This window comes from Hypanus sabinus, chromosome 12, assembly GCF_030144855.1.
Source record: "Hypanus sabinus isolate sHypSab1 chromosome 12, sHypSab1.hap1, whole genome shotgun sequence".
In the NCBI taxonomy this organism is placed as follows: domain Eukaryota; kingdom Metazoa; phylum Chordata; class Chondrichthyes; order Myliobatiformes; family Dasyatidae; genus Hypanus; species Hypanus sabinus.
Window position 1 is genome coordinate 89,074,891 of NC_082717.1, and position 27,683 is coordinate 89,102,573.

Consider the following 27,683-nt stretch of genomic DNA (forward strand, 5'->3'; position numbering starts at 1 on the left):
TTTCAGTTATTCAGTCTGCCTCATTCCCTAAGATGAGGAACTGGACCTTCTTCTTGGGGAATGAGGCAGGCCAAATAACTGAAGTGGTAGCTAGGGAGCACTTTAATCCAGTGACCACAATTCTATTAGTTTTAAAAAGTTATGGAAAAAGATAGAAAAGATCCACAGTTTAAAGACGGTGAAGAAAGGCCAACTTTGAGGGGTCTAACTGGGGTTGACTGGTGACTATGTAAAGGCAAAGAACAGTTGGCAAGAGGGAGGCTTTTAATAGGATCATATCAAGAGTCCGGGGGTTAGGGTGAAAAGGTAGACATAACAAGTTTAAGGCACCTTGTTCAATAAGAAATGTCAAGGCTCTGGTAAGGACGAATAAGGAAGCCTATATCACAGTTAGGCAGCTGGGTATGAATGAATCCCTCGCCGGGTATAAACAATTTAAAGCCAGGATTAATAAAGAAATCAGGAGGGCAAAAGGAGGGTATGAGATGTATTTGGCATGCGGGGTTAAAGATAATCCTTGGAGGTTCTCCGGTTATATTAACAGTAAAAGTGTGACTAGGGAGACACTGGGCCCTCTTATATACTATCATGGCTGCCTATGTGTGAAGCCACTGGTCTGTTTCTTCTCTGTGTTTACTGAGGAGAATATCATGGATGCCAAATAAATGAAGGTAATAATTAGTGAGGTCTTATAAGGAAGAAGGTATTTACAACCTTGAAGTGCATTAAAGTAGGCAAATACCCAAGGCCAGACCAAGTGCAATCCCCAGATCCTATGAGAAATCAGGGAAGAAAGCCCTTGTAGATGTACTTGCTTCATTGTTAGCCATTGGTGAAGTTCCAGAGACTGGAGGAAGTCTGATGTTGTTCCATTGTTCAAGAAGGCTAGCAAGGACAAGCCAGGGAACTACAGGCTGCTAAAATTGACTTCAGTTGCAGGAAAGTCACTGGAGGGAATTCTGAGGGACAAGATCTACTACCACTTGGATACTTCAGGCTTGGATCAGGCAGAAACAGCAAGGCTCTGTGCATACAAAGTCATGTCTTATGAATCTTTTGGAAATTTTCAAAGAGATAACTAATGGGATAGATGAAGATAAGGCAGTGGGTGTTATTTATATGGACTTCAATATGGCCTTTGACAAGGTTCTGGATTGTAGGATGATAAAGGTTAGGTCACATGGGATTTGGGGGAGCTGTGAGGTGGATTCAGAATTGGCTCAATGATAGGTAATGGTTCAAGATCAATTCTCTATCTAGAGGGCTGTTGGGTGCTCCAGAGGTCAGTGTGGGATTTCAGTTATTCATTATTTATGTAAATGATTAAAATATGAATGTTCATGGCACGATTATCAAACTTGCTGATGATACAAATTTAGGAGGTCTTATTGCTAATGAACCACTTTGCAATGAATTGCAAAGAGATCTTGATGAGTTAGGGAGGTGGGCTGAGGAATAGCAAACATATTTCATGTTATGTAAATGTATGGTGGTGCATTTTAGGCAGTCAAACTAGACTAATCATTAGTCAGGGTGCCGAGATTAGGAGTAGCAATATTATGTTGCAGTTATACAAGTCATGGTTGAGACCACATTTAGAGCATTGTGTACAGTTTTGGTCACTGTTATAGAACAGACATCATGCTAGAGGGGGTGCAAAAAAGATTTATAAAGTCATTGCCTGGACTAGGTGGATGGCTGCAGGCTTTTCCCCAGGGTTAGAGTCCAAAACAAGACAGCAGTGATACAAGATAAAAGGTGAGAAATCTAAAAGACATCTGATGGGTAACTTATTTACACAGAGGGTAGTGAGTACCTGGAATTAATTGTCACAAAAAGTGGTTGAGGCAGATACAATTATATTTAAATGGCAGTTGAATAGGCACATGGAGGATGCTGTGGTCGGTATGAACCAGTTGGTCAAAGGGCCTGCTTCAGTGCTTTATTACTCTATGACTCCAATCTGAATTCATGATGGTCTGTGCTGTAAACAAACATGGGACTGGAATAATAGCTGCTATCATCTGCTTTTTTGTTTGTAAAGTAAATTTTTTAACTCCAGCAATAATTTTTAAAAAATCTATCTTCACCAAAGTTCCTCACACAGGGATTTTTTTTTGTTGATTCTTGCCTGAAATACAAAAAAAAATGGCTGTCCAACATTGAGATTGCTCTGTTTAAATGTGAGGTGACAAAGTTTCCCAGCAATAATTATTCAATCACAGCATGTTGAATAAATTTGAGCATTCTGAATTACGTCAGGTCCGAAATCTCCCTCTCTCTAACAGAAGAAGTGTTGAATAAAACAACACAATGAATAAAACACTTTACTGAACTATTTTTGCAAAATAAGGCATTGGTGCATTTTCCCTCTCCTCTTGGTCTTTCTAAAAAAGGACTGACCTTAATGTTTTGCTCTACTCGTAAGCAGTATGGCTGATTTTGGTATTGCTGGATCTCTCCTGTTATTTCAGCAACCTTCCTTCTCTTACTGAAGTTTATTAATTCTCTACCATGTCTCTTCAGGAAATCAGGATTACCTTCCTCAGTCTTCAAAATGTTTGTCAAATATATTCCTAAATAATGAAATAAATTGCCAGTTACTTTGTTAATATATTAATTTGAAATGCCCAAGTAAAATTAGAAACAATCAAACTACAAAGATTATTTAAAACACAGCTAATCCAGTGATAAAGACACAGCCTGTTCCTTCAAAATGGACTTCATGTGTGAATATGAAGGGTCAACCTCACTGCTCTTTTAAATTCCACAGTTCAACAGTCTCAGGCATCACAACCTTGAAACGTTCACCACACCTTTTGATCGCCAACAGAACCTGGGACAGGGCTTTGTGGGTAGTAAAATCTAGTTGATTTTTTTCTTTTACAACAGTTTTTAAAAGCTTCTGATGTTCAAAGATATTTAGAAACCTTAAAATTCAAGTAAAATTATTAAATAATTATAAAAGCCCCCCCCCCCCCCGTGTAAGATCTTGGATTAAAAGTTGAGGTGGAGTACAATTAACAGTGTATTACAAGAACATGATGAGGATTGGCACACCAAAATTGTCCTTGTGCCTTTTAAAGCCCAATATATAGCTGTATCAGTTTTCAACTTATCTACAACACCGAGGCAGAGTGTGCAAACATCAATGAGAGCTAAGAACTTAACTCATCAGGACTCTTCTGCAATGTGGTGTATGTTACTTCTCATCAAACTCACAGATTTTATAGCGCATTAATATACTGAGCTGTCACGTTGCATGCAAGAACTGCCGTTACCTGCTTTCCCTTTTGCAAATACTTTGCTACGGATGACTGAAGCTGAGCAAACCTTTGCAGTGGTACAATACTATTGTCCAAGTCAAACTACGAATAACACTTTAGTATGACTGGAGATAGACCAACTGAATAGATTAATGAAATACCTGCATGTTACAATGTCATAACTTGTTTATGACAATACAGAAGGATGGCATTCAGGCCATTAGGTCAGCGTTGGTTCCCAGCTGAACAGCCTCATCAGCTCCATTCCTCCCTCCTTCATTCCTTGTAGCCATACAACCTATTCATTCTTGTAAGCCCATCAGCTCCCCTTGTCTACTTAAAAGTACCAAGAGATTTTTTTTTTTTTACAGTGGCCTATTAACTATCAGCACATCCCTGTCATTTTGAGAAGACCAAAATAAAAAAAGCAAGGATATAATGCTGAGGCTTTATAAGACATTGGTTGTACCATACCAATAGCATGGTGAACCATTTTGGGCACCAAATCTAAGAAAGGATATTGGAGAGGGTCCAGAAAAGGTTTACAAGATTGATCTCAGGAATGAAAGGGTTAGCATATGAGGAATATTCAATGGCTGTGGGCCTGTACCCCTTGGAGTTTTGAAGAATGAGGAGGGATCTCATAAAAAACTACCAAATATTGAAAGACCCAAACAGAGTGGACACGGAGAGGATGTTTCCAACAGTGGGAAAATCTACAGTCTCAGAATAGAAGGACATTCCTTTGAAACAGAGATGCTGAGAAATTTCAGAGGGTGGTAAATCCATGGAATTCATTGCCACAGACAGCTGTGGAAGTCAAATCAATGGATAATATTTAAAGCAGATGTTAATAGGTTCTTGATTTGTAAGGGTGTCAATGGTTATAGGAAGAAGGCAGGAGAAATGGGTTGAGCCATGATTGAATGGGGCAGTAAACTTGATGGGCCAAATGGCACAATTCTTCTCATATGTCTACGGTCACCACTGCAGCAGATGGAAACCTATGCAATTAAGGGGCGAATATGCAAAATTCACACAGACAGCACAAGAGGTCAGGGTCAAATTTGCACTGCTGCAGTTGTAGGGGAGCTGCACCAAAGATAGTTCCTACATTGGAAATAATCTGCCATCTCTCCAAAGCTAGCTCTAATTCAAAATAGTCAGCTTGCCCTTATTAGATTACTTTAACTTACAAAAGACAATGTAGGAGGAAGAGTTTCTCCAGATAAAATATAAACAAATTCATATGAAATTTCTCATCCCATTACTGTGGTTTACTAAACAAAAATACAAATACCTATAATATATATAGTACATCAAGGAATAAAAAAAATCACAGCCTACCAAAGAAAGGCACACATGGAGGGTTAATGGATCTGAGTTTGGCCAAATACTTTTTATAGTGATCTTCACTCAATTCATGAGCTTCCTCCAAAATTTTCTTTTGCCGACTTGGTATTTGCTATGAAACCAAACAAACAGAGCAATCAGGATTGAGGAATTCCTTTTGGTTCAACCAACTTCCAACATGCACATTGTATATTTGCATACCCAAATATATTAATTTAGTCTAGATTAAATTTGGACTCAACCTAGTTGTCTTTTGAATAAATGAACTTAGTAGTTGCTGTACCGCATTACTGTACATGGAAAACGTCGACGACCAAGTATGAAGGTATTTCCCAAATTATTGCTAATTTGTGGATTTTTGATTGGACAAAATACATTTTGATTCCAAATGTAATCACTTTGCATTCAAAAATTCTCCCCTTTCTTAAATTTATTTTGTTTAGCAAATAGAAAACTAATTACTTTTATCTTTTCCCACAGGTAAATAAAAGTGGTTTTTCATTGCAGTTCTTAATTATTTCCACCATCTCCTTTTACCTTAAGTCCAGTGACAATTTGGGGCATAAGTCATGATGGCATAATAACATTTTATAAATGGTTAGAAACAGCTCTTAGCTTCATGCTTGATTTAATGCATCATTTTAATGTCACTGCCAGTGATGGTTCCCATTACAAAATGCTGCACAAGGTAGTTTTTAAGCAAAATTCCTAGTACACTGTCCAAGTCCCCAGCACAGATAATATAACTTAACATCTGTTGGCTTCAAGCCCAAATTTTGAGGATCAGCACCAGATTTATTATCACTAATATTTGTCTTGAAATTTGTTGTTTTGTGGCAGCAGTACAATGCAACATATAAAATATACAATAAGACACACACACACAAAAATGTGTGTGTGTGTATACCTATATCTATAATCTATTTATCTCAGTAGCGCATAAGTAGTTAGGTAATGTTCATGGGCTGTTCAGAGATCTGATACCAGAGGCAAAAAAGCTGCTCATAAAACATTTGAGTGTTTTATGAGCAGACTCCTGTACCTCCTCCCTGATGGAAATAATGAAAAGAGGGCATGTCTTGGATGGTAAGGGACCTTAATGATGAATTAATGATGAGGTCCCCCCCCTCCATACTAGATGGTGATGCAACCAGTCAGAGTGCTTTCCTCTCTGTTGAAATTTGCTAGAGTCTTTGGTGACATACCATATCTCCTCAAACTTCTAATGAAATATAGCCAGAACCATGCCTTCTTTGTAACTGCATCGATATGTTGGTTCCAAAATAGATCTTCAGAGGTGTAGACACCTAGGAACTTGAAAATGCACACTCTTCCCACTGCTGAACCCTTGATGAGGACTGGTGTGTGTTCCATCGATTTCCACATGACCATAAGACACGGGAGCAGAATTAGGCCATCTGGCCCATCGAGCCTGTTCCACCATTTAATCATGGCAGATCCTTTATACCCCCTCCTCAGCTGCACTCCCCAGTCTTCTCTTCATAACCTTTGATGCCATGTCCAAGCAAAAACTTATCAAGGTCTGCCTTAAAAACTCCCAAAGACCCGCCCTCCAAAGCTGCCTGTGGTAATAAATTTCACAAATTCACGACACTCTGGGCTGAATTCCCTTCCTGAAGTTCGCAATCAGTTCCTTGGTCCTACCGACGATGAGTGCAAGGTTGTGGTTGTGAAACCACTCAACCAGCTGATCTATCTCACTCCTGTAAGCCTTAACACCATCTAAGATTCTGTCGACAACAGTTGTATCATCAGCGAATTTATAGATGCCGTTTGCACTGTGCCTAGCCACACAGTCATGCATGAAGAAAAGGTAGAGCAGTAGGCACGTATATTTGAGGCGCAGCTGTGATGACTTTCTATGACCCACACTGACTGTGGACTCCCAAAGACAAAGTCAAGGATCCAGGTGCAGAGGAAAGTACAAAGGCCTGGGTTTTAATGGTTTTGATCAGTACCGAGAGGGTGATGGCATTGAATGCTGAACTGTAATTAATAACAGCAGCCTGACATAGGTATTGCTATTGTCCAGGTGGTCCAACGCCGAGCAGAGAGCCAATGAATCAGAATCAGGTTTAATATCACCGGCATACGTCATGAAATTTGTTAACTTAACGTAGCAGTACAATACATGATTATATACAAAAAATAAACTGCAGTAAATATATGTACATTAAATAATTAAACTAAAAATAGTTCAAAAACAGAAATAATTAAAACAGGTGAGGTAGTGCTTATGCAATTTAGGAATCCAATGGCAGAGGGGAAGAAGCTGTTTCTGAATCGCTAAGCATGTGCCTTCAGACTTCTGTACCTCCTTCCCAATGGTAACAATGACAAGGGGCATGTCCCGGATGATGACAGTCCTTAATGATGGACACCACCTTTCTGAGGCACCACTCCTTGAAGATGTCTTGGAAACTATGGAGACCAGTACCCATGATGGAAATGGCTAATTTTACAACTTTCTGTAACTTCTTTTAATCCCATGCATTAGCCCCCCACCCCCCATACCAGACCGTGATGCAGCCTGTCAAAATACTCTCCGTAGTATATCTGTAGAAGTTTGAGATGACAAACCAAATCTCCTCCAACTCCTAATGAAGTATAGTTGATATCTTCACTTCCTTGTAGCTGCATTGATATGCTGGGACCAGGTTAGATCCTGAGCGATCTTGACACCCAGAAAATTGGAGGTGCTTACTCACTCCACTTCTGATCCCTCTATGAGGATTGGTTCATGTTCCCTCATCCTACATTTTCTGAAGTCCAAAATCAGCTCTTTGGTCTTACAGACATTGAGTGCAAGGTTGTTGCTGTGACACCATTCAACTAACTGGTATATCTCTGATGCACCATCAATAACTCTCGGAGACGGGAGGTGAACAATAGGCTTTTATTAGCAGCAAATGAGACCACCACATCCTGGAGACTGAGGGAGGAGCAGTGCCTCCAATCGCCTTTATACAGGGGTCTGTGGGAGGAGCCACAGGAGCAGTCAGCAGAGGGATGTGTCCAGACAGGTATATGTAGTTCACCACAATCTTGCTCCTGTATGGCCTTTTGTCACCATCTGAAATTCTACCAACAATCATCAGCAAATTCATAGATGCTATTTCAGTGATGCCTAGCTACACAGTAATGGGTGTAGAGAATAGAGCAGTGGGCTAAGCACACATCCCTGAGGTGCACCAGTGTTGATCTTCAGAGAGGATCCAGTTGCAGAGGGAGGAACAGAGGACCAGGTTCTGTAGCTTTTTGATCAAAACTGTAGGAATGATGGTGTTGAACACTGAGCAATAGTCAATGAACAGCATCCTGACATAGGTGTTTGTATTGTCCAGGTGATCCAAGGCTGCGTGAAGAACCATTGAGATTGCATTTGATGTAGACTGATTGTGGTGATAGGCAAATTGCAATGGGTCTAGGTCTTTAGTGAGGCAGCAGATGATTCTAGCCATGACCAACCTCTCAAAGCATTTCATCATCATAGATGTGATTGGTACCGGACAATAGTAACTAAGGTAGCTCACCCTGCTCTTCCTGAGCACTGGTGCTCTCTTGAAGTAGGTGGGAACTTCTATTGTAGCAATGAGAGGCTGAAAATGTCCTTGAACACACCTGCCAATTGGTCGGCAGAAGTTTTCAGGGCCTAAGCAGGGCCTGCCATCTTGTGAGGGTTTACCCTTCTGAAAGATAGCCTGACACTGGCCTCTGAGACAGAGATCACAGGGCCACCGGGTGCAGCGAGAATCTTCACAACTGTAGTTTTATTTTCTCTTTCAAACTGGGCATAAAAGACGTTGAGCTCATCTGGTAGAGAAGCACCACTGCCATTCATGCTATTGGGTTTCGCTTTGTAGGAAGTAATGTCTCGCAAACCTTGCCAGAGTTGACATGCATCTGATGTTGCCTCCAACCTCACTCGGAATTGTTTCTTAGCTTTTGAAATAGCCCTCCACAAGTCATACCTGGTTTTCTTATACAGAGCTGGGTCACCAGATTTAAATGCCACAGATTTTGCCTTCAGCAGATGACGAAACTCCACAGCTTTTGGTTTAGGAATGTACAGCAGGTTTTCGTAAGACACATACTCATCCAGACAGGTTTTAACAAAGTCGGTAACAGCTGTGGGATACTCATCCAGATTCAAGAGATTGCATCCACTGTTGATCTATTTCCTAGTGGAAAGGCATGTTAACTACTGCATGACGGGGTTTAAACTAGAATTGCAGGGAGATGGAATCAGAGTGCCAGAACAGTTAGTAGAGAGGTTATGGAGGCAGATTTTGATAAGACCTCAAAGTCAGGAATCAAAAGGTTGAACATAGGACTAGTGTCCTGAGCTGCATATATTTCAATGTAAGAAGTATTGGAGGAAAGGCGGATGAGCTTGGGGCATGGATCAACACCTGGAATTATGACGTTGTAGCCATTACTAAGACTTGGTTGCAGGAGAGGAAGGACCGGCAGCTCAGTATTCCCGTGTTTCGTTGTTTTAGACGTGACAGTGGGAGGGATTAAAGGAGGAGGGGTGGATTACTAATCGGGGAAACATCACAGCAGTGCTCCATCAGGACAAACTAGAGAACTCAACTAGTGAGGTGTTATAGGTTGAACTGAGAAATAAGAAAGGTATGACCACGTTAATAGGGCTATATTACAGACCACCCAACAGTCCTCAGGATTTGGAGGAAAAAAATTTGTAAAGAGATTGCAGGCTGTTACAAGAAACATAAGGTTATATAGTAAGCAATTTTAACTTTCCACACACTGACTAAGAATCCTATTCAGTAAAAGGACTTGATGAAATAGAGTTTGTTAAGTGTGTTCAGGAAAAATTCCTTAGATGTCCCTATGAGAGAGTGTGTGATACTGCATCTACTATTAGGGAATAAGACTGGGCAAGTTACAGAAGTTTGTGTAGGGAACACTTTGCTTCCAGGGAACATAATGCCATTAGTTTCAAAGTAAATATATAAAGAGATAGGTCTGGTTTGTGGGTTGAGATTCTAAATTGGGGAATGGTATCAGAAATGATAATGACAAGTGTGGACCAAGAGGAGATTTGATAGAGGTATACAAAATTATGAGCGGTATAGATAGGGTAGCAGGCCTTTTCTACTGAGGTTGGTTGGGGCTACAACTAGAGGTCATTGTTTAAGGATGAAAGGTGAAAAGTTTAAGGGGAACATGCGGGGAAACTTCTTCACTCAGAGGGTTGTGAAAGTGTGGAATAAGCTAACAGCAAAAGTGGTCTTTGTGAGCTCGATTTAAATGTTTAAGAGAAGCTTGGATTGGTACATGGATAGTAGGGATATGGAGAGTTATTGTGCAAGTGCAGGTCATTGGGAGTAGGCAGTTTAAATGGTTTTGGCATGGACTAGATGGGTCAAAGGACCTGTTTCTGTGTTGTATTTCTCTATGACACTATTGTGACACAGGTCCAAGTCTTTCCTTGGGTAGGAGTTAATTTCAACCATGACTAATCTCTCAAAGCACTTTGCGTCAGTAGATATGAATGGTACTGGGCCATAGCTCTTGAGGCAGTTCACCCTGATCTTCTTGAGCACAGGTACCAGTTACACCATCGGTGCCTGATCTTCGCGAGGGCTCACCCTCCTGAAAGATGCTGCAGGGATTTGCATGGCTATAGCTTTATTCTCCGATTCAAAGTACAGTATGCACAAAAGGTGGGGAGTGACGCATCACAGCCATTTATGACGCTAGGTTTTGCATTGTAGGAAGTAACGGTCTGCAAACTCTAACATAGCACCTCTGCCTCGCTTGACCATACCTTTGAGGTCCTCACTACTGGTCCTGTGGTCCTCAGTCTCTGTATAATGGGAGTAGAAATAGACTAGATGATTGGACTTGCCAAAGTGCAGGCGTGGGATGGCATGGTAGGCGATCTTGATGGTAGTATAACAGAGGTCAAAGTGTGCTGACTCCTCTGATTCCACAGATGATAGACTGGTGGTGGTTGGTCAGCTACCCCCTCAAGCTGGCCTATTTTAAGTCTCCACAATGATCAGGAAAGGATCAAGGTGTGCTGTCTCATGACTACCGATCACGGTGATCAGCTGCTCCAGCACTAACCTAACACTGGCCAGGATGATGGCAGAAAATTCCTTCGACAGATAGAATGGATGACAATTGCCTGGTAAATGTTCCAGGTTGTGGTAGCAGGACTGAGACAGAATAGCCAGATCCATGCAACACGATGATTAAATCATGAAGCAAGTGTTGCTGCTTCTGCCTTTACCTGGTGCTACTCTCTAATCCATGTGCTGGAAGGTGAAGGTTCGTGTCTGGAATGCTGGGGGGTGAGCCACATCTCTGTGAAGCAAAGTTAACAGCAGTCCTTGAGGTACTACAGTCTTGTACTGAGGCTTTCAATTTTATTCTCCAGAGGATCTGAGGAAGTGGCAACCCTCTGGACCCTGTGATTCAGTTTTACCTGCTGCCCATCACCTTGGCAGTGTTTTCTTATAAGGAAACTGCACTTGGTATGTGGATACTCTACAGTCCAGAGTTTACCAATTTTGTGGATAGACTGCTTTTTTAAATGTCTTAAAACATTGCTTACTGACATACCTATGGTTATAACTACAGATTTCAGTTGAAGTAGTCCTAAACAGGAATATTTGATGATTTCTTTTGGAGATGCAAACAAATAGTCACTGCTCTCCAATGCCACCAAAGCTTAAACTGTAATGCATGCTCACCCATTAACTTCCATCTGTATCTTTATGTAATAATGTAATTTTATTTGTTTAAGTTATTTTATTTTACTTATATTTTACAGTACATTTGCTTATAATTAATCACAAAAGTTTAATGTTTTAAAATAAACTTTCAAAATTACTTTTATCCTCAACTGCTTCCATATATCTCAAAATATTTGGTGGCAGCAAAATAGTCAAGTCACTTTTATTGTCATTTCGACCATAACTGCAATGTACAGTACATAGTAAAAATGAGTCAACGTTTTTCAGGACCATGGTGTTACATGACACAGTACAAAAACTAGACTGAACTATGTAAAAAACAACACAGAGAAAAATAAACAACTACACTAGACTACAGACCTACGCAGGACTGTATAAAGTGCACAAAACAGTGCAGGCATTACAATAAATAATAAACAGGACAAAAGGGCAGTAAGGTGTCAGTCCAGGCTCTGGGTATTGAGGAGTCTGATAGCTTAGAGGAAGAAAATGTTACATAGTCTGGTCGTGAGAGCCCGAATGCTTCGGCGCCGTTTTCCAGACGGCAGGAGGGAGAAGAGTTTGTATGAGGGGTGCGTGGGGTCCTTCATAATGCTGTTTGCTTTGCGGATGCAGCGTGTATTGTAAATGTCCAATAACTAACATCATAAGTAGTTAGGATTAGGATAAGTCAAGGTGAGACATTATTTCCTACAACCTGCAGAAGTCCCAAGGCAATACATTGGGAGCTGCAAAATTTAATGAGTAGCCAACATGGTGCAAGTAGCAGCTTAAGAAGCAGAATGGGATACCATCATAATCATGTGAACTTGTGAATTACTTCTCGCATTACTTAATCCAATGTTTTGTAGTAAGTGACTGAATCAAACCAGTTTCTCAATATTTGAATAACACACAAAGAAGTTTAATTTATGATCAATATGTTCCATGAATGAGAGAGGAAACTTTCACTGAAAGAGATTCATCTTCCATCACAGAACTTGTTGAGGAAGCACTCTGATTAATTTTAAGGAAAAGTTGGACAGATTCTTGATAACTCGGGGATTAAAAGGTTAATTGTGTAGGAAGGAATGAAAATCTGAGATTTAAATCAGGTTAGAAATTTAATTGAAAGGCGGAGCAGCTCAGATGTTGAGGAAGTTTCTCCCGCTCCTATTTCAAATGTACATTGTAGGAGTCCTTAAAAAATTGCACATTTAACGACAGAATACCAATGACTTATACTTAAAGTGACCAATTGTTACTCCTCACTATAAAATTCTATTTTCTGTGAATAGAATCCTACTCACTAATTGCACCATGCATACCTATTAAAAAGTTCATACCCAGAAAGTACTTTTTAATGAAGTTTACCCCACAAATAATACTTCAATTATTGTATTTAATATTTGAAGCTGGATAAGAATACCTTTCTTCCACAAAAGAAATCAAGGGAAACAGTTTCTATAAGAGAGCTATGTTGCAGTGATAATCGAAAAGAAAATGGTCATTCACATTCTCCTCTTTTACACATTCAGTCACATATTACAAAACACTGGATTAAGTAATGCAGGAATTAATCACAAGTTCACATGATTATGATGGTACCCCATTTATCCAGTATAGTCTTTTCTTTTCACATAATTCTACATATTACATTACAACTTTGACTGGATTACATACCTCAAATGTGTGATCTAGTCGATAAACAGGAGATGAATTCATGGCACTAACCACTTCCAGCACACCATTAAAATTGTTTAGCTCCTGGAAAACCTGCAGGATCTCAATTATGCGACTGACCACTGCAATTCTTTCCTCCAAATTTTCAGTTTCTACTATGCATCTGAATGTTTAAAAAAAATTATAAACTTAAGACAAAGTTTATTCCAACAAGAAATAAACAAATTGATTCATATATTCAAAACTTAGAAAACTTAATTAAATTTAACAGTGTTACCAAAAGACGAGAAATTATATTCGTTTCTGCACGTCACTGATAATTAACTTTTGGAAATCAACAAAGCTATTAAAGTTTTCAAAAGTAGATTCCCGTTGCAACCTGCATCCAAATCCCTCAAAATGTCTTCAGAGAAAATGTTACCTAAATATAGGCTAGATTATTGTGCTCAGACCCCTACCACCCAGTTCGGTGTTCACCTGCATCATTAGTGAGAAGTCTACCGGTTCTCTAAACCTTAGAGTATGGTGGCATGGCTTTAGATAGTGAATGAACCTCAGCTAGTGCATTGCAGAGGACCTACCACAAATACAACCAATGGTTTTAAGACACAGCTTTGAATCTGTGGAAAGTCAGCACTGATGGCAATTTGATTTACAAAGGAGGTAAATAATAAATTAACTAAAACTCTATTATGTATAAATAAAAAAATTAATCATAATTTTAATCATTGCAAAATAATATACCACGTACTGAATCCAAGTGTTAGCCCAAAATGCTTGTATTAGCCGATCACTAACAAATATTCTAGCATTGAACCTTGTTGCACGCATTGCCACTTTATCAGACTGTAATCAAACATGTAAATGCCTTACTTTTCAAACCATAAAGTGAGATTGGTCGTATGCCGTATCATCTTCAAGAGGTTTGAAGAGTTTATTTCTTTGTCATCCTTCGTCCACACACTTCCTACTAGTTCTGATGGCTGAACAGCTCTAAAATCCATATTCATACAACCACATCATTAAAACCAAGTAATAATAAAGTTCAAACTTCAGCATTTCACATGACAAATGCTATGTGTAAATTCATCAATTTACAGCATTATTAGTTATTTACATAACAATTTTGTATTTTGTCCAAAGAAGAGTTGGTTTTTCACTTTAAAGCTCTATTAAACCGAAACAGTGGAGCAAAGCAGATAACACCAGTGCATTCTGCCCTTGAATTCATCTCACGTATATAATCCGAAAAACATTACTGAAACAATTTTAAGCATTTACAAGTTCTTCTGGACCGACTTGAATTATCAATATTTCATTAAGTGTCCTCTATTTCATTTTGTAACAAGCTTTTCAGCAAAACATAAAATTACTATTTTGAAGGTTCAGCCATACAGCTGAACTCACCTTGTCTTAAAATCTTAGTAAAATCTAATGTTGCTTATTTACTGTAATAGTGTGATTCTAACTCTGAAATTAGGCATATTCAATAGCAGCATTAGAAAACTTGTTACCTGTAAAGATCTGATTCTAATAATGTTAGCTGCCTTGCAATCTCTATTGGATGCAAAGTCAACAAGTCAAATGCTTCAGTCTGATCAACTTTAGTTATGTGCCATTCAATAGACGGGGGTGAACTTTGAAATGTAATAGCATGTGATGGTCCATTTGCTTGTGCTTGTTTTTTCCTCTGAATAATTTTACTGATAGATTCAACCCATTTCTTCATGGCTTTACCTGCATCACAAACATGAGAGGGTTCCTATAATTATCCTTTATTATCAAAATGACTTTTTATTTGCAAATATTTTCAAGTTGAAGATGCTTGGTAACTTTAGGGCACTCACCTCTAACTGTCCCAATGAATTCTTCTAGACGACGCAACAACTCTACATCTCTTTCAAAGTCATAGAAATGATGTTCCACCCAGTGACGACAAACGTTCAGAACTCTTAAAGAATGCAATAAAAATCAGAAAATAAGTTTTGCAGTTTTAGCAACTCCTCTCATTAATGCCTCTCATTGTTCAATTGACTAAAATAAATTTAATTATTCCACAGTATTCCACCCAACTACACAAAAATTAGCATAATTTGTAAAGCAAGATAAGTTTGTGTAGGAAAGGATGTTGACTCATAATACTTTCATCTTTAATAGATTCTAAAACTTTTATATGTAACATGGCAACACAATGTTGCAAGGAGAGAGTACAGAGGAGATTTACTAGAATGTTACCTTTGTTTCAGCACCTAAGTTACAGAGAAAGGTTCAATAAGTTAGGTCTTTATTCTTTGGAGTGTAGAAGGTTGAGTGGGGACTTGATAGAGGTATTTAAAATTATGAGGGGGATAGATAGAGTTGACATGGATAGGCTTTTTCTATTGAGAGGAGGGGAGATTCAAACAAGAGGACATGAGTTGAGAGTTACGGGGCAAAAGTTTAGGAGTAACACGAGGGGGATCTTTTTTACTCAGAGAGTGGCAGCTGTCTGGAACGAGCTTCCAGTAGAAGTGGTAGAGGCTGGTTCAATATTGTCATTTAAAAAAAATTGGATAGGTATATGGACAGGAAAGGAATGGAGGGTTATAGGCTGAGTGCAGGTCAGTGGGACTAGGTGAGAGTAAGCGTTCGGCACGGACTAGAAGGGCCGAGATGGCCTGTTTCTGTGCTGTAATTGTTATATGGTTATATGGAGCTCATTTCAAAAAAAAATTAGTTTTATTGCCTATAAAGAAGTTCTAAGTACACTCTGGAGCCACGTTATTAGGTGTATGAGGTACCTAAAAAAAGTAGCCACTGGGTGTATGTTAGTAGTTTTCTGCTGCTAGAGTCTATCCACTTTAAGGTTCAATGTGGTGAGCACTCAGAGATGCTCTTTTGCACACCACTGTTGTAAATGTGTGGTTACTGTCACCTTGGACCATTTTCACCCACACATCTACTGCTCATTCAATGTTTTTTTGCACCATTCTCTGTAAACTCAAGTCTGTTCAGTGTGAAAATCCCAGGAGATCAATAGCTTCTGAGATAGGCAAACCACCCTGTCTGCCAACAATAATCATTCCACGGTCATAGTCACTTCGATCATAGTTCTTCCTAATTATGATGTTTGATCTGAACAACAATTAAACCTCTTGACCATGTCTGCATGCATTTATGCACTGAGTTGCTGCCACATAATAGGCAGATTAGATATTTGCATTAATAAGCAGGTGTACAACTATACCTAATAAAGTGGCCACAGAGTGTAGTTCCAAGTTCTAACATTTTAAAAGCAAACTCATCAATTCTATTGATCTCATAAGTTCCATCAAGTTCTCTGTGAAATTACTTCAAGACGACCAGAAATTAAACATTGCTTACTAATGCCACAAATAAAGAAACAACATGAAATTCTGGCAACACAAAATGCTGGCAGAACTCCTTCATCGGCCCGAAAAGTCGTTACTACCTCCTCTCATAGATGCTGTCTGGCCCGCTGAGTTCTGCCAGCATTTTGTGTTTTTATTCATTTCCAGCATCTGCAGATTCACTCGTGTTGCCTTTGAAATTCTGGCAAACTCAAGCTTCTGAAAACTGGTACAAAATCTGATCAGTTGGGACATCTGTGATAAGATAATGTGCATGCCAAAGAATTGAAAGCAATTTAATTTTTTTTAAATCACAAAATGGCTGTCCCCACCAGACACAATATACACAAGTAATGCTCCACAAATATTTTTAGCCTTTCAATGTTGAAGCAATAAATTTTGAACTGTGAGCAGTCAATCCAGTGGGACAGCTATAAAACCAGTTCCATTGATTGCAACTGAGATATTCACAGTGATAAATCAACCTGAAACATGGACATCATTAATTTCCACTAATGAACTAGATCTGCATTAAACCATTTGCAAAAATGAGCAAATCTTGTTCAAACCAAAAGTACAGATATTAATTCAATATCTCCAAGAGAAAATTTGAAGTTTAATTCATGGTGATAAAAACCATCTTTGACAACTATAGCTGCAAATCAATTTTTCAAATAATCTGCAAAGACTAACAGGGACAAATGTGAGTTTCGTGCAGAGACAACAGGATTTATAATGGGAGAAATGAGGAACTGAAGGAATTAATTATTAGGCAAAAATATAGAGTAGAGAAGTTGGTAAGCCTGAAAGCCAATAATTCTAAAGAAACATGCCAGAGTTTAGAAAGAGATGGCTTTATACATGATGGACGCTCAGATCAACTCCAAATATCTACAGATTCTGGAATTGTTTCTATGAATTAGGTAACCTCCTTTTTTAAGAAAGGAGAAAAAAATTGGAGAATGATCTAAAGTTCACCTAAGGTTAGAGATCAGGAAAATGCTGGCTTCTATAATGAATGATGGAGTAACATAACACTTACAAAATAATAATAGGATTAAGTAGTTAGTGTGGATTTCTAAAAAGGAAATCATATATGACTATTAGAATTCTTTGAAAATGTGATCAGGATAAAGGGAACCAGTGGACATGTTTTCAGGGTGCTTTCAATAAGACCCTGATCAATATGGTAAATATGTTTAGAATATAATCAAGATGGTTATAACACCAGGATTTGTGAGCTAATATACTGAGGTGGATTAAGAATTATATAGATATAAAAAATGGGATTAAACAGATTAGAAACATAAAAAAAAAGGAAGTTGGAGTGGGAGTTAAGGTAGCGCTAACCAGTGACTTCTTTACTTGCATCTTAGGAAACAGCTCTATTTCCATCCTTAATATCTCTATTTTTCCCTTTAAGGGTTCTTTTGAAGACCCTGGCCTGGAGTTACACGCAGACTTTGGTTCTTTGTGGGAATGGGACCCGTTCTCAGGGTTTCAGGACCGGCTGTTGCTGGTCAGCTTGAGAGTCTCGCTTGTATTTGCAAGCCTGAGATCTTGGAGCTCTGGAGACGGGCGGATCGAGCCTCTGTGTCAAGGCTGGAGACTCGTGTGTTGTCGGGGAAGCTGGAAAATCTTTGCTGTGGGGCTGATGACTTGAGATCTTTGCAATCTTCAGGCACAGAGCTCATAAAAAGTGATGAAACGGACACTTAACATCGTAAACTAGGGGGTTGTTGTTATGTCTCCTGCTTGTTGTGAAAAGGGGGACACCTCCCTCATCCTTATTAGGGACAGAGAGAACATGTGGTTTGTTGAATGCCGGATGAAATGAGATAGCCTTTGAGTAACTGCTATTGCCTAGCTCACGCCTATGCTCGGTAGTGGGTGCGCTTTTCTCTTTGCTGGGGAGGAGGGGAAATTGCTGCGTGCGGGTGGGGGGGGACTTTGGAGTTTTCAAGCTTAACTGTCATTCATTCTTTGGGGCACTTCTCTGTTTTCATGGATATCTGTGAAGGAAAAGCATTTCAGGATGTATATTGTATACATTTCTCTGACATTAAATTGGACCTTTGAACATAGCAAACCAACAGCAGGATACAGGCCCTCAGGCCCAAAATGCTGTGCCAAACATATACTTACTTCAGAAATTACTTCGGGTTACCCATAGTCCTTTATTTTTCTAAGCTCCATGTACCTATCCAGGAGTCTCTTAAAAGATCCTATTGTATCCGCCTCCACCACCATCTCCAGCAGCCCATTCCACGCACTCACCACTCTCTGCATAAAAAACATACCCCTGACATCTTCTCTGTACCTACTTCCAAGCACTTTAAAACTGTGCCCTCTCATGTTAGTCATTTCAGCCCTGGGAAAAAACCTCTGACTATCCAGACGATCAATGCCTCTCATCATCATATACAACTCTTATCAGGTCACCTCTCATCCTCCATCCTTCCAAGGAGAAAAAGTCAAGTTCACTCAACCTGTTTTCATAAGGCAGGCTCCCCAATCCAGGCAACATCCTTGTAAATCTCCTCTGCACCCTTTCTATGGTTTCCACATCCTTCCTGTACTGAGGTGACCAGAACTAAGCAAAGTACTCCAAGTGGGGTCTGACCAGGGTCTTATACAGCTGCAACATTACTTCTCAGCTATTAAACTCAATCCCATGGTTGATGAAGGCCAATACACCATATGCCTTCTTAACCACACAGTCAAACTGCACAGCAGCTTTGAGTGTCTTATGGACTTATGGAGCTTTGAGTGTCTTATGGACTTGTCTTATGGACCAAGATCCTCTGATCCTCCACACTGCCAAGAGTCTTAACATTAATACTATATTCTGCCATCACATTTGACCTACCAAAATGAACCACCACACAGTTGTCGAGGTTGAATGCCATCTGCCACTTCTCAGCCTAGTTTTGCATCTTTCCAATGTCCCAATGTAACCTCTGACAGCCCTCCACACTATCCACAACACACCCAACCTTTGTGTCATCAGCAAATTTACTAACCCATCCCTCCACTTCCTCATTCAGGTCATTTATAAAAATTACAAAGAGAAGGGGTCCCAGAACAGATCCCTGAGGCACACCACTGGTCATCAACCTCTATACAGAATATGACCTGTCTACAACCACTCTTTGCCTTCTGTGGTCAAGCCAATTCTGGATCCACAAGGTAAGGTCCCCTTGAATCCCATGCCTCCTTACTTTCTCAATAACCCTTGCATGGAGTAATGCCTAAATGAAATCCATATACACTACATCTACTGCTCTACCTTCATCAGTGTGTTTAGTCACATTCTCAAAAAATTCAATCAGGTTCATAAGGCCTTTGACAAAGTCATGCTGACTATTCCTAATCATATTATGCCATCAATTTAACAACCACTGAAGTAAAACTCACTGGTCTATAATTTCCTGGGCTATCTCTACTCCCTTTCTTGAATAAGGGAACAACATCTGCAACCCTCCAATCCTTCGGAACCTCTCCTGTCCCCATTGATGATGCAATGATCATTGCCAAAGGCTCAGCAATCTCCTCCCTCACCTCCCACAGTAGCCTGGGGTATATCTCGTCCGGTATGTTCAAGCTTTTCAATCTACTGTAAGTCATCCTTACAATCGCCAAGGTCCTTTTCCTTGGTGAATACTGAAGCAAAGTATTCATTAAGTACCTCTGCTACCTCCTCCAGGTCCATACACTGTCACATTTAATCGGTTCTATTCTCTTATGTCTTATCCTCTTGCTCTTCATATACTTGTAGAATGCCTTGGGGTTTTCCTTAATCCTGTTGGCCAAGGCCTTCTCATGGCCCCTTCTGGCTCTCCTAATTTCATTCTGAAACTCCTTCCTGCTAGCCTTATAATCTTCTAGATTTCTATCATTACCTAGTTTTTTTGAATTTTCATAAGCTTTTCTGTTCTGCTTGCAAGATTTTCACAGTCTTTGTACATCATGGTTCCTGTACCCCACCATTCTTTCCGTCTCATTGGAATGTACCTATGCAGAACGCCACACAAATATCCCCTGAACATTTGCCACATTTCTGCTGTACATTTCCCTGAGAACATCTGTTCCCAATTTATGCTTCCAAATTCGTGTTTGATACCTTGATATTTCCCCTTACTCTAATTAAGTGATTTCCTAACTTGTTTGTTCCTATCCCTTTCCAATGCTATGGTAAAGGGAATAGAATTATGATGACCATCTCCAAAATACTCTCCCAGTGAGAGATCTGACACCATTTCGCAATACCAGATCAAGTACAGCCTCGCCTCTTGTAGGCTTATCTACATATCATGTCAGGAAACCTTTCTGAACACACCTAACAAACTCTATCCCATCTAAGTCCCTTGCTCTAGGGAGATGCCAATCAGTATTAGGGAAATTAACATCTCCCATCACAACAACCCTGTTATTATTGCACCGTTCCAGAATCTGTCTCCATATCTGCTCCTCGATGTCACTGTTACTAGTGGGTGGTCTATAAAAAACACCCAGTAGAGTTATTGATCCCTTCCTGTTTCTAACTTTCTCCCATAGAGACTCGGTAGACAATCTGTCCATGACTTCCTCCATTTCTGCAGCCGTGACACTATCTCTGATCAGCAGTGCCACGCCCTCAACTCTTTTGCCCCCCCCCCGTCCTTTCGGAAACATCTAAAGCCTGGCACTCTTAAGTAGCCATTCCTACCCGAGCCATCCAAGTCTCTGCAATGGCCACAATATTATAGCTCCAAGTACTGATCCATGCTCTAAGCTTATCTGCCTTGTTCATGACACTCCTTGCACTAAAATATACATATCTCAAACCATCAGTCTGAGTGTATCCCTTCTCTATCATCTGCCTATCCTCCCTCTCACACTGTCTACAAGCTTTCTTGATTTGTGACTCGTCTCCTCAGTTTGGTTCCCACCCTCCAGCAATTCTAATTTAAACTCTTCTCCAATAGCCTTAACAAACTTCCCTGCCAGAATATTGGTCCCCTCGGATTCAAGTGCAACCCGTCCTTTTTTTTTTAAACGGGTCACACCTGCTCCAAAAGAGGTCCCAGTGATCCAGAAATCTGAATCCCTGCCCCCTGCTCCAATCCCTCAGCCACGCAATTATCCTCCACTTCATTCTATTCCTATACTCACTGTTATGTGGCAGTAATCCCGAGATTACTACCTTTGAGGTCCTGTTTCTCAACTTCCTTCCTAACTCCCTGTAGTCTGCTTTCATGACCTCCTCCCTTTTCATAATCTATGTCTCTGGTACAAATATGTACCACAACCTCTTGCTGCTCTCCTTCCCACTTCTGGATATTGTGGACGCAATCAGAAACATCCCGGACCCTGGCACCTGGAATGCAAACTACCATCCGTGCATCCTTCCTGTATCCACAGAATCACCGCTCTGACCCCCTAACTACAGAGTTCCCTACCTGATTGTTTTTAGGTTGCAGGATGTGACTACTGAGGCAATATATGGTTGTTATGCTACGAGTAGTCACAATCTGTATCAACAATGTGGTAAAGAAATCAAATTTAATATTTTCAAGTTTTCTGATTATACCAGACTAGAGAGGATTGTGAGTATAGCAGAAGATGGAAATAGGCTTCGAGGATATGGATAAAGTAGATGAATGGGCTCAAATAAAACAAGTGGAATATAAATGAAAAATATGAAATTATGCACACCATAGAAAAGTTGGGAGCCCTTGTGAAATGGTTAGAGACTGTATAATGTTCATGTTCGGAGACCTACATATATTTACAAACAAGTCATTAAACAGCAACATGCAGGTTAAACAATGAGCAAGTCAAATGGTGAATTTATCTTTTTTTAAATGAGAGAGTTGAATACAGAAGTAGAAACTCTTACTGCAACCTCGCACCTTGTGGAGATTATCAATTTAGATGTCACTTCGAATACCAATTTTTTTGTAGTATTACAAAATGCTACTTACCTAAGCTGCACAGGTTGAACATATTCTTTCCTAAACCGTTTCAGTTCTGCACTAAGAGGTTGGTCACCGTGCTCCAAAGCTTTTCGATCGGCTTCAGTGGGCTCCGGCTCTGGAATCTCAAATCTGACATTAAGTGCAGTATACAACACAAAATCAAAATGTGTCCATCCAAAGTATGTTATAATTCATTTAATACCTTACCCAAGTGATAAACAGAGTAAAATTATAAGCTAAACATAAATAAAACTAAATTTCACCACTTCATTTGTCTCTTGCAAACATTACGCACATCAGTACTGCATTCACATTCATCAGCTTTCTTTCTCATTACCAATTGTGTTGTCTCCATCTACACTTGTGAATGAAAGAATACAAGCTTCTTGAATTTTTATACTTTTATAGTACAGAAATAGGTCATTAAGACCAACCATCTTTGTTCTGCATAAGGCTTGTCTGATCTTACTTCATCTTGTCTTCTATTCCTTTCTCATTATTTTCTGCTGTAGTTTAACTTTAACTTGATTTATATTATTTATCGCAGTCATTATTATCAGAAGATTTTCTAATTCTGCAAAATTCTGCCAAGTTCAAACCACCAATGTTCCTCAGCCTCCGTTTGTGTAGCCAGAAAACCAGAAATGCTGAATTACACAATAATATACAAATAGTTCAAAATATATTTTTAATTCACATAATGAAATGTCTCCATCTATCACAATAATTCCCCCTCCTGTTCAAGGCAAATTTTCCACACCACCCATATTACTCTATTCTAGAACCCAGTCTCATTCAATAGACAAATACAAAAACATTATTTAGCATATCTCACACGTGGCAGGTGTTTTTTTTTACCCACTTCCCATTTTCTCTGGATTCTCCTGGTCACTCTCCCAATTACTATCCTCTGTGATGCTGCTTGCACCCTGCCAAAGATTTGCTCTGCTCTATACAACAGAAAATTGGTACAACTATCACAGAAACAAACGGAAAGGAATAGTCTGAATGAAAATGAAACAAATTAACAGAAACAGATTATGGAGACATACACTAGAAAAAATGTGTGCTAAACAGAACAGGAAGGGTGTAACACACACCAACATCAGGAATAAAAGAGATGGGACTGAATAAGATATGAAGAGACTGACAGCAGTTTCACATCACCTGAAATCCTTACATGACTGTGTATATTGGCTACCTCCAAGGCCGACCAAAAGTCACTGTTGTAGAAGAGATTTCCTGATCCATAACTGTCTGCAATCCAGACAGTACAAAGCATTCTAAATGCAGTGAAAGTGGCATCTGTCTAAACTTTGGCCTAAAGCTTAGATACAACTACATATCTAAATAAAGAAAGCACTTTAGAGTCAGCTTATGGAAAATAAACTGGCCTTTACACTAATACCAGCAAATACAGCAATGCTCTACAATCCAAAATATTTAGGAACCAACAAACATTAGCAATAGTTCTCTTTCCCCAGCTTCTAATTTGCCAGTTTTCTTCTGGGGATACAAGATTTGAAGCTAACAATACTTATGCATAATTTATATAAGCTAACAATTCAATTTAAAAAAACTTCAATTTTATTAAGTTCCTGGTTTTGTGCAGCTATGTTTCTTTTACTATTCCTCAACATTCAGATAACAAATTGCAGCATAAGATCATTCAGTAACCTACCTTTCAATTAAAAGACCAAGCAACTCCCGAGGCTTGCAGAAAGAACGATATGTTGTGAGGAATGTCCTAACGAAGTTTGGATCTAGAAAAATAGAAAATATTTTGAACATGGCGCCTTTAATGTAACTTTTGCAAATTTTTTTTGAAAACAAAAGAATTGTGACATCAAAAAGCCCACTACAAAATATTTGTTTATTATTTCTACTATTTAATGCCTCAAAAGATCCGTTAATTTCAAAAAGTAAAACATTGACCATTTACCACTGAGTTCATAATATGTTTTTATCTATTTTCTTGTGCATTTTATTCCTTATGCCATTTAAGGTGTCTGCTTTACAATACCAGTGCAAATATTAAATATCAGAATAGTACATAGCATTCTGTTTTTCCGATGAGCAAGTGAATCATAAATACTGTGTATGGTATTCACTTAATATTTTAGAGATGGGAAAGCATGGTGAAAAATAGAAGAATGTAAAACTAACTAAACATTTCACATTTCTTCAGTTGAAGTACGGAAGATATACTTATTACCAAATTGCTATCAATTTAAGCAGAGCCAGCACCACAATTTAAAATAAACAAGAGCATCAAAGCCAATAGCACTTCTTATACATTTACAAAGCAGAATATATTTTGTGAAACTATTGCCATGTAAATACTATTAGCCCAACACTCCTACAGTTTATTTGTTCTGTTCTATATAACAGACAATTAACAAAAACAAACAAAGCCATAGGGGAAAACTTTTTCCTCCTTTTAGTACCTTCAGGATATTCTTATTCCAACTTATGTACTTAAAAACCTTTTGAACAAGCATCTTACATCCTTTCAGCTTTTCAATTCATCTTTGTAACACTACCTGCCTACTTTTCCTAAAGACAATACACCAATACACAATTCATTAAACCTGCCTTCTCTAAACATACTAAGATCCACCTGAATAGTTGAGTGACTATTCCTTCAAATGGAGAACTGTCAATTTTTCAGTTAGCTTGTCACGTATTTTCCAAAAATGATAATCAAATTTAGAAAATGTACAGATTAATTGCGCAGTCTGCTCACGTGTAAATGTCTAAAAGATGTTGAGAAATGCCATATGTCATTTTGGGATTCTTCAAGCAAATCTTTTGTCACTTTCTTTTTTCCTTGTTTATGTGCCTTTACCTCACAAGATGCCACTGCTGCTTAACGCCTACCTTTAAGATTTCAGGGCTGCCGGCCTGCCTGACCTCCTGCAGCAACAACACAAAGTGGACGTCTGATTTGTAAAATGACAGCACAGTGGACATCTTGGATCAGGTCTTGTGTCTATGGTAGTTTGACCTAGCGGCACCAGAAACTACCGAATCACCCAGCGAGCTCTGCAAATCAAAACAGCAGATATATGTTTTCATAAACATGTCAGTTTACCTTTTAAACTGTTTTAATGCCACCTGCAGAACTCCAATCAAGGTGCCAGAAATCCCCAATGGGCAATTCTGATTTGCACATGCCAAATGTGGCATCTTATGCAGTTGACATCTGCACCATGTGTCCACATGGTTGGCTCAAAATGAATATGGTGCTGGAACCATTCAAACGTCCAGAGAAGTGTGCTTGATAGACTATTCTTTGAATGACTGAATTTTAAACGTGCACTACCGTAGCCTAGCAGGAAAAAGAGAAAAAATAATACTGGGAGGAGGTGGTGCAAGATAGATGAGGACTTTGTACATACAGAGCTGCAAGAAAAAGTTTGTGAACACTTTGTAATTACCTGGTTTTCTGCATTAATTATTTATAAAATGTGGTCTGATCTTCATCTAAGTCACAACAATAGGCAAACACAATCTGCCTAAACTATTAACACACAAACAATTGCATTTCTCATCAATACTAAGTACACCATTTAAACAATCACAGCCTAGGTTCAGTAAGATAGGTGAACCTCTGGGGTAACGCCTTCTACAAAAACTATTTGGAGTCAGGCGTTCCAATCAATGAGATGAGATTAGAGGTGTGGGTTAGAGAGGTGACCTGCCTTAAAAAAAAGACACACAAAATTAGGTTACTGACAGAGTCTGCTCTTCTCAAGAAAGACTTGTTTCTGTGTACCATGCCTCGATCAAAACAACTTCCAGAGGACCTTAGAAGAAGGATTGTAGAGAGGCATGAAACTGGAAAAGCATTTCTAAAGACCTGAGTGTTCATCAGTCCACAGTAAGAGGAATTGTCTACAAATGGAGACAACTCAGTACTGTTGCTACTCTACCTAGGAATGGGCATCCTACAAAGATCACAATGTGCAAATTATAAAGGAGGTGAAAAAAATCAAGGGTATTGATGCACCATTAATAACTCTGAGACGTGAGTTAAGGTAGGGCTTTTATTGGCTGGAAGAAAGCACAAGCAGCAAGTGACCATCACACAACATCCTGGAGACTGAGGAAGGGGCTGTGCCTCCAATCACCTTTATACCGGGGTCTGTGGGAGGAGCCACAGGAGCAGTCAGCGGGGGGGGGGGGGGGTGGGGGGGGGGGCGTGTGCAGACAGGTATATGTAGTTCACCACAGGTAACAACAGAAGACCTGCAGAAATCTCTTGAACTTGCTAAAGTCTCTGTTCATGTGTCCACTACAAGAAAAATACTGAACAAGAATGGTGTTCATGGAAGGAAATCACAAAGGAAACCACTGCTCTCCTAAAACAACATTGCTGCACGTCTCAAGTTTGCAAAACCACCTGGATGCTCCACAATGCTTCTAAGACAACGTCCTATGGACAGATGAGACAAAAGTTGATCTTTCTGGCAGAAATGCATACCTCTACTACAGTCCGCCCTCCTTATCTGCGGGGGATTGACTCTGGGACCTCCCCCCGCGGATACCAAAAAACACGGATGCTCAAATTGGTGGACTTTAGGACCGGTGGAGCACCAGAGCTTATTTAACCTGTCTCAGTGCGGTGGACTTTAGGACCCAGTGGAACTAGGGACCCACCGCCCGCAGTTTCTGTTCCATTGACGGAAAACAATCACGATTGAAAATAAAGTGGGAATAATAAAGTGATCAGAAAGAGGTGAAACGCCATCGGTCATTGGAAAAGCATTAGACTACAGTAAGTCAACGATCAGAACAATTTTAAAGGATAAAGTGAGAATAATGAAGCATGTGAAAGGCCCTACCTGATGAAAGCTACAATTATTACTAAGCAATGCAGTAGTTTAATTATTGGAATACATAAATTTCTTAAGTGTTTTATACGTATAGAAAGGTAAAATACATACTATATACTAAGACAAACGTTTGATTAACTGACGCTAAATAATACCGGATGTACCTGTTCCAACTTAGAGAACTTCCGTTATTTTTTATCAATTCCCGATCTGCGGTAACCTATGCACATCCTCCCATATTCTTTAAATCATCTCTAGATTACTTATAATACCTAATACAATGTAAATGCTATGTAAATAGTTGTTATACTGTACAGCTTAGGGAATAATGACAAGAGAAAAAAACATGCTCAAACAACAAGTGCTGGAGAGAGAACTTCCGGGTTTTCCTGATCCGCAGTTGGTTGAATTTGCGCATGCGGAACCCATGAATAAGGAGGGCCGACTGTACATATTCGGAGGAAAAAGGGTACTGCACACCAACACCGAAAACTCATCCCAA

The 27,683-nt window shown here is 39.4% G+C and overlaps 1 protein-coding gene across 2 annotated transcripts in view; it reads right to left on the bottom strand.

Moving 5' to 3' along the window:
- Nucleotides 1-27,683, bottom strand: part of LOC132403121 (son of sevenless homolog 1) — a 216,259-nt gene that overhangs the window by 21,101 nt on the left and 167,475 nt on the right. For both annotated transcript variants that reach the window (XM_059986419.1, XM_059986420.1), the window contains exons 11-18: nucleotides 24,025-24,106; nucleotides 22,350-22,472; nucleotides 14,881-14,984; nucleotides 14,548-14,770; nucleotides 13,907-14,026; nucleotides 13,034-13,196; nucleotides 4,614-4,731; nucleotides 2,404-2,576 (exon numbers count right to left, since the gene is read on the bottom strand). In XM_059986419.1, coding sequence (XP_059842402.1) covers nucleotides 2,404-2,576; nucleotides 4,614-4,731; nucleotides 13,034-13,196; nucleotides 13,907-14,026; nucleotides 14,548-14,770; nucleotides 14,881-14,984; nucleotides 22,350-22,472; nucleotides 24,025-24,106 — 1,106 coding nt within the window. The remainder of the gene's footprint in view (nucleotides 1-2,403; nucleotides 2,577-4,613; nucleotides 4,732-13,033; nucleotides 13,197-13,906; nucleotides 14,027-14,547; nucleotides 14,771-14,880; nucleotides 14,985-22,349; nucleotides 22,473-24,024; nucleotides 24,107-27,683) is intronic.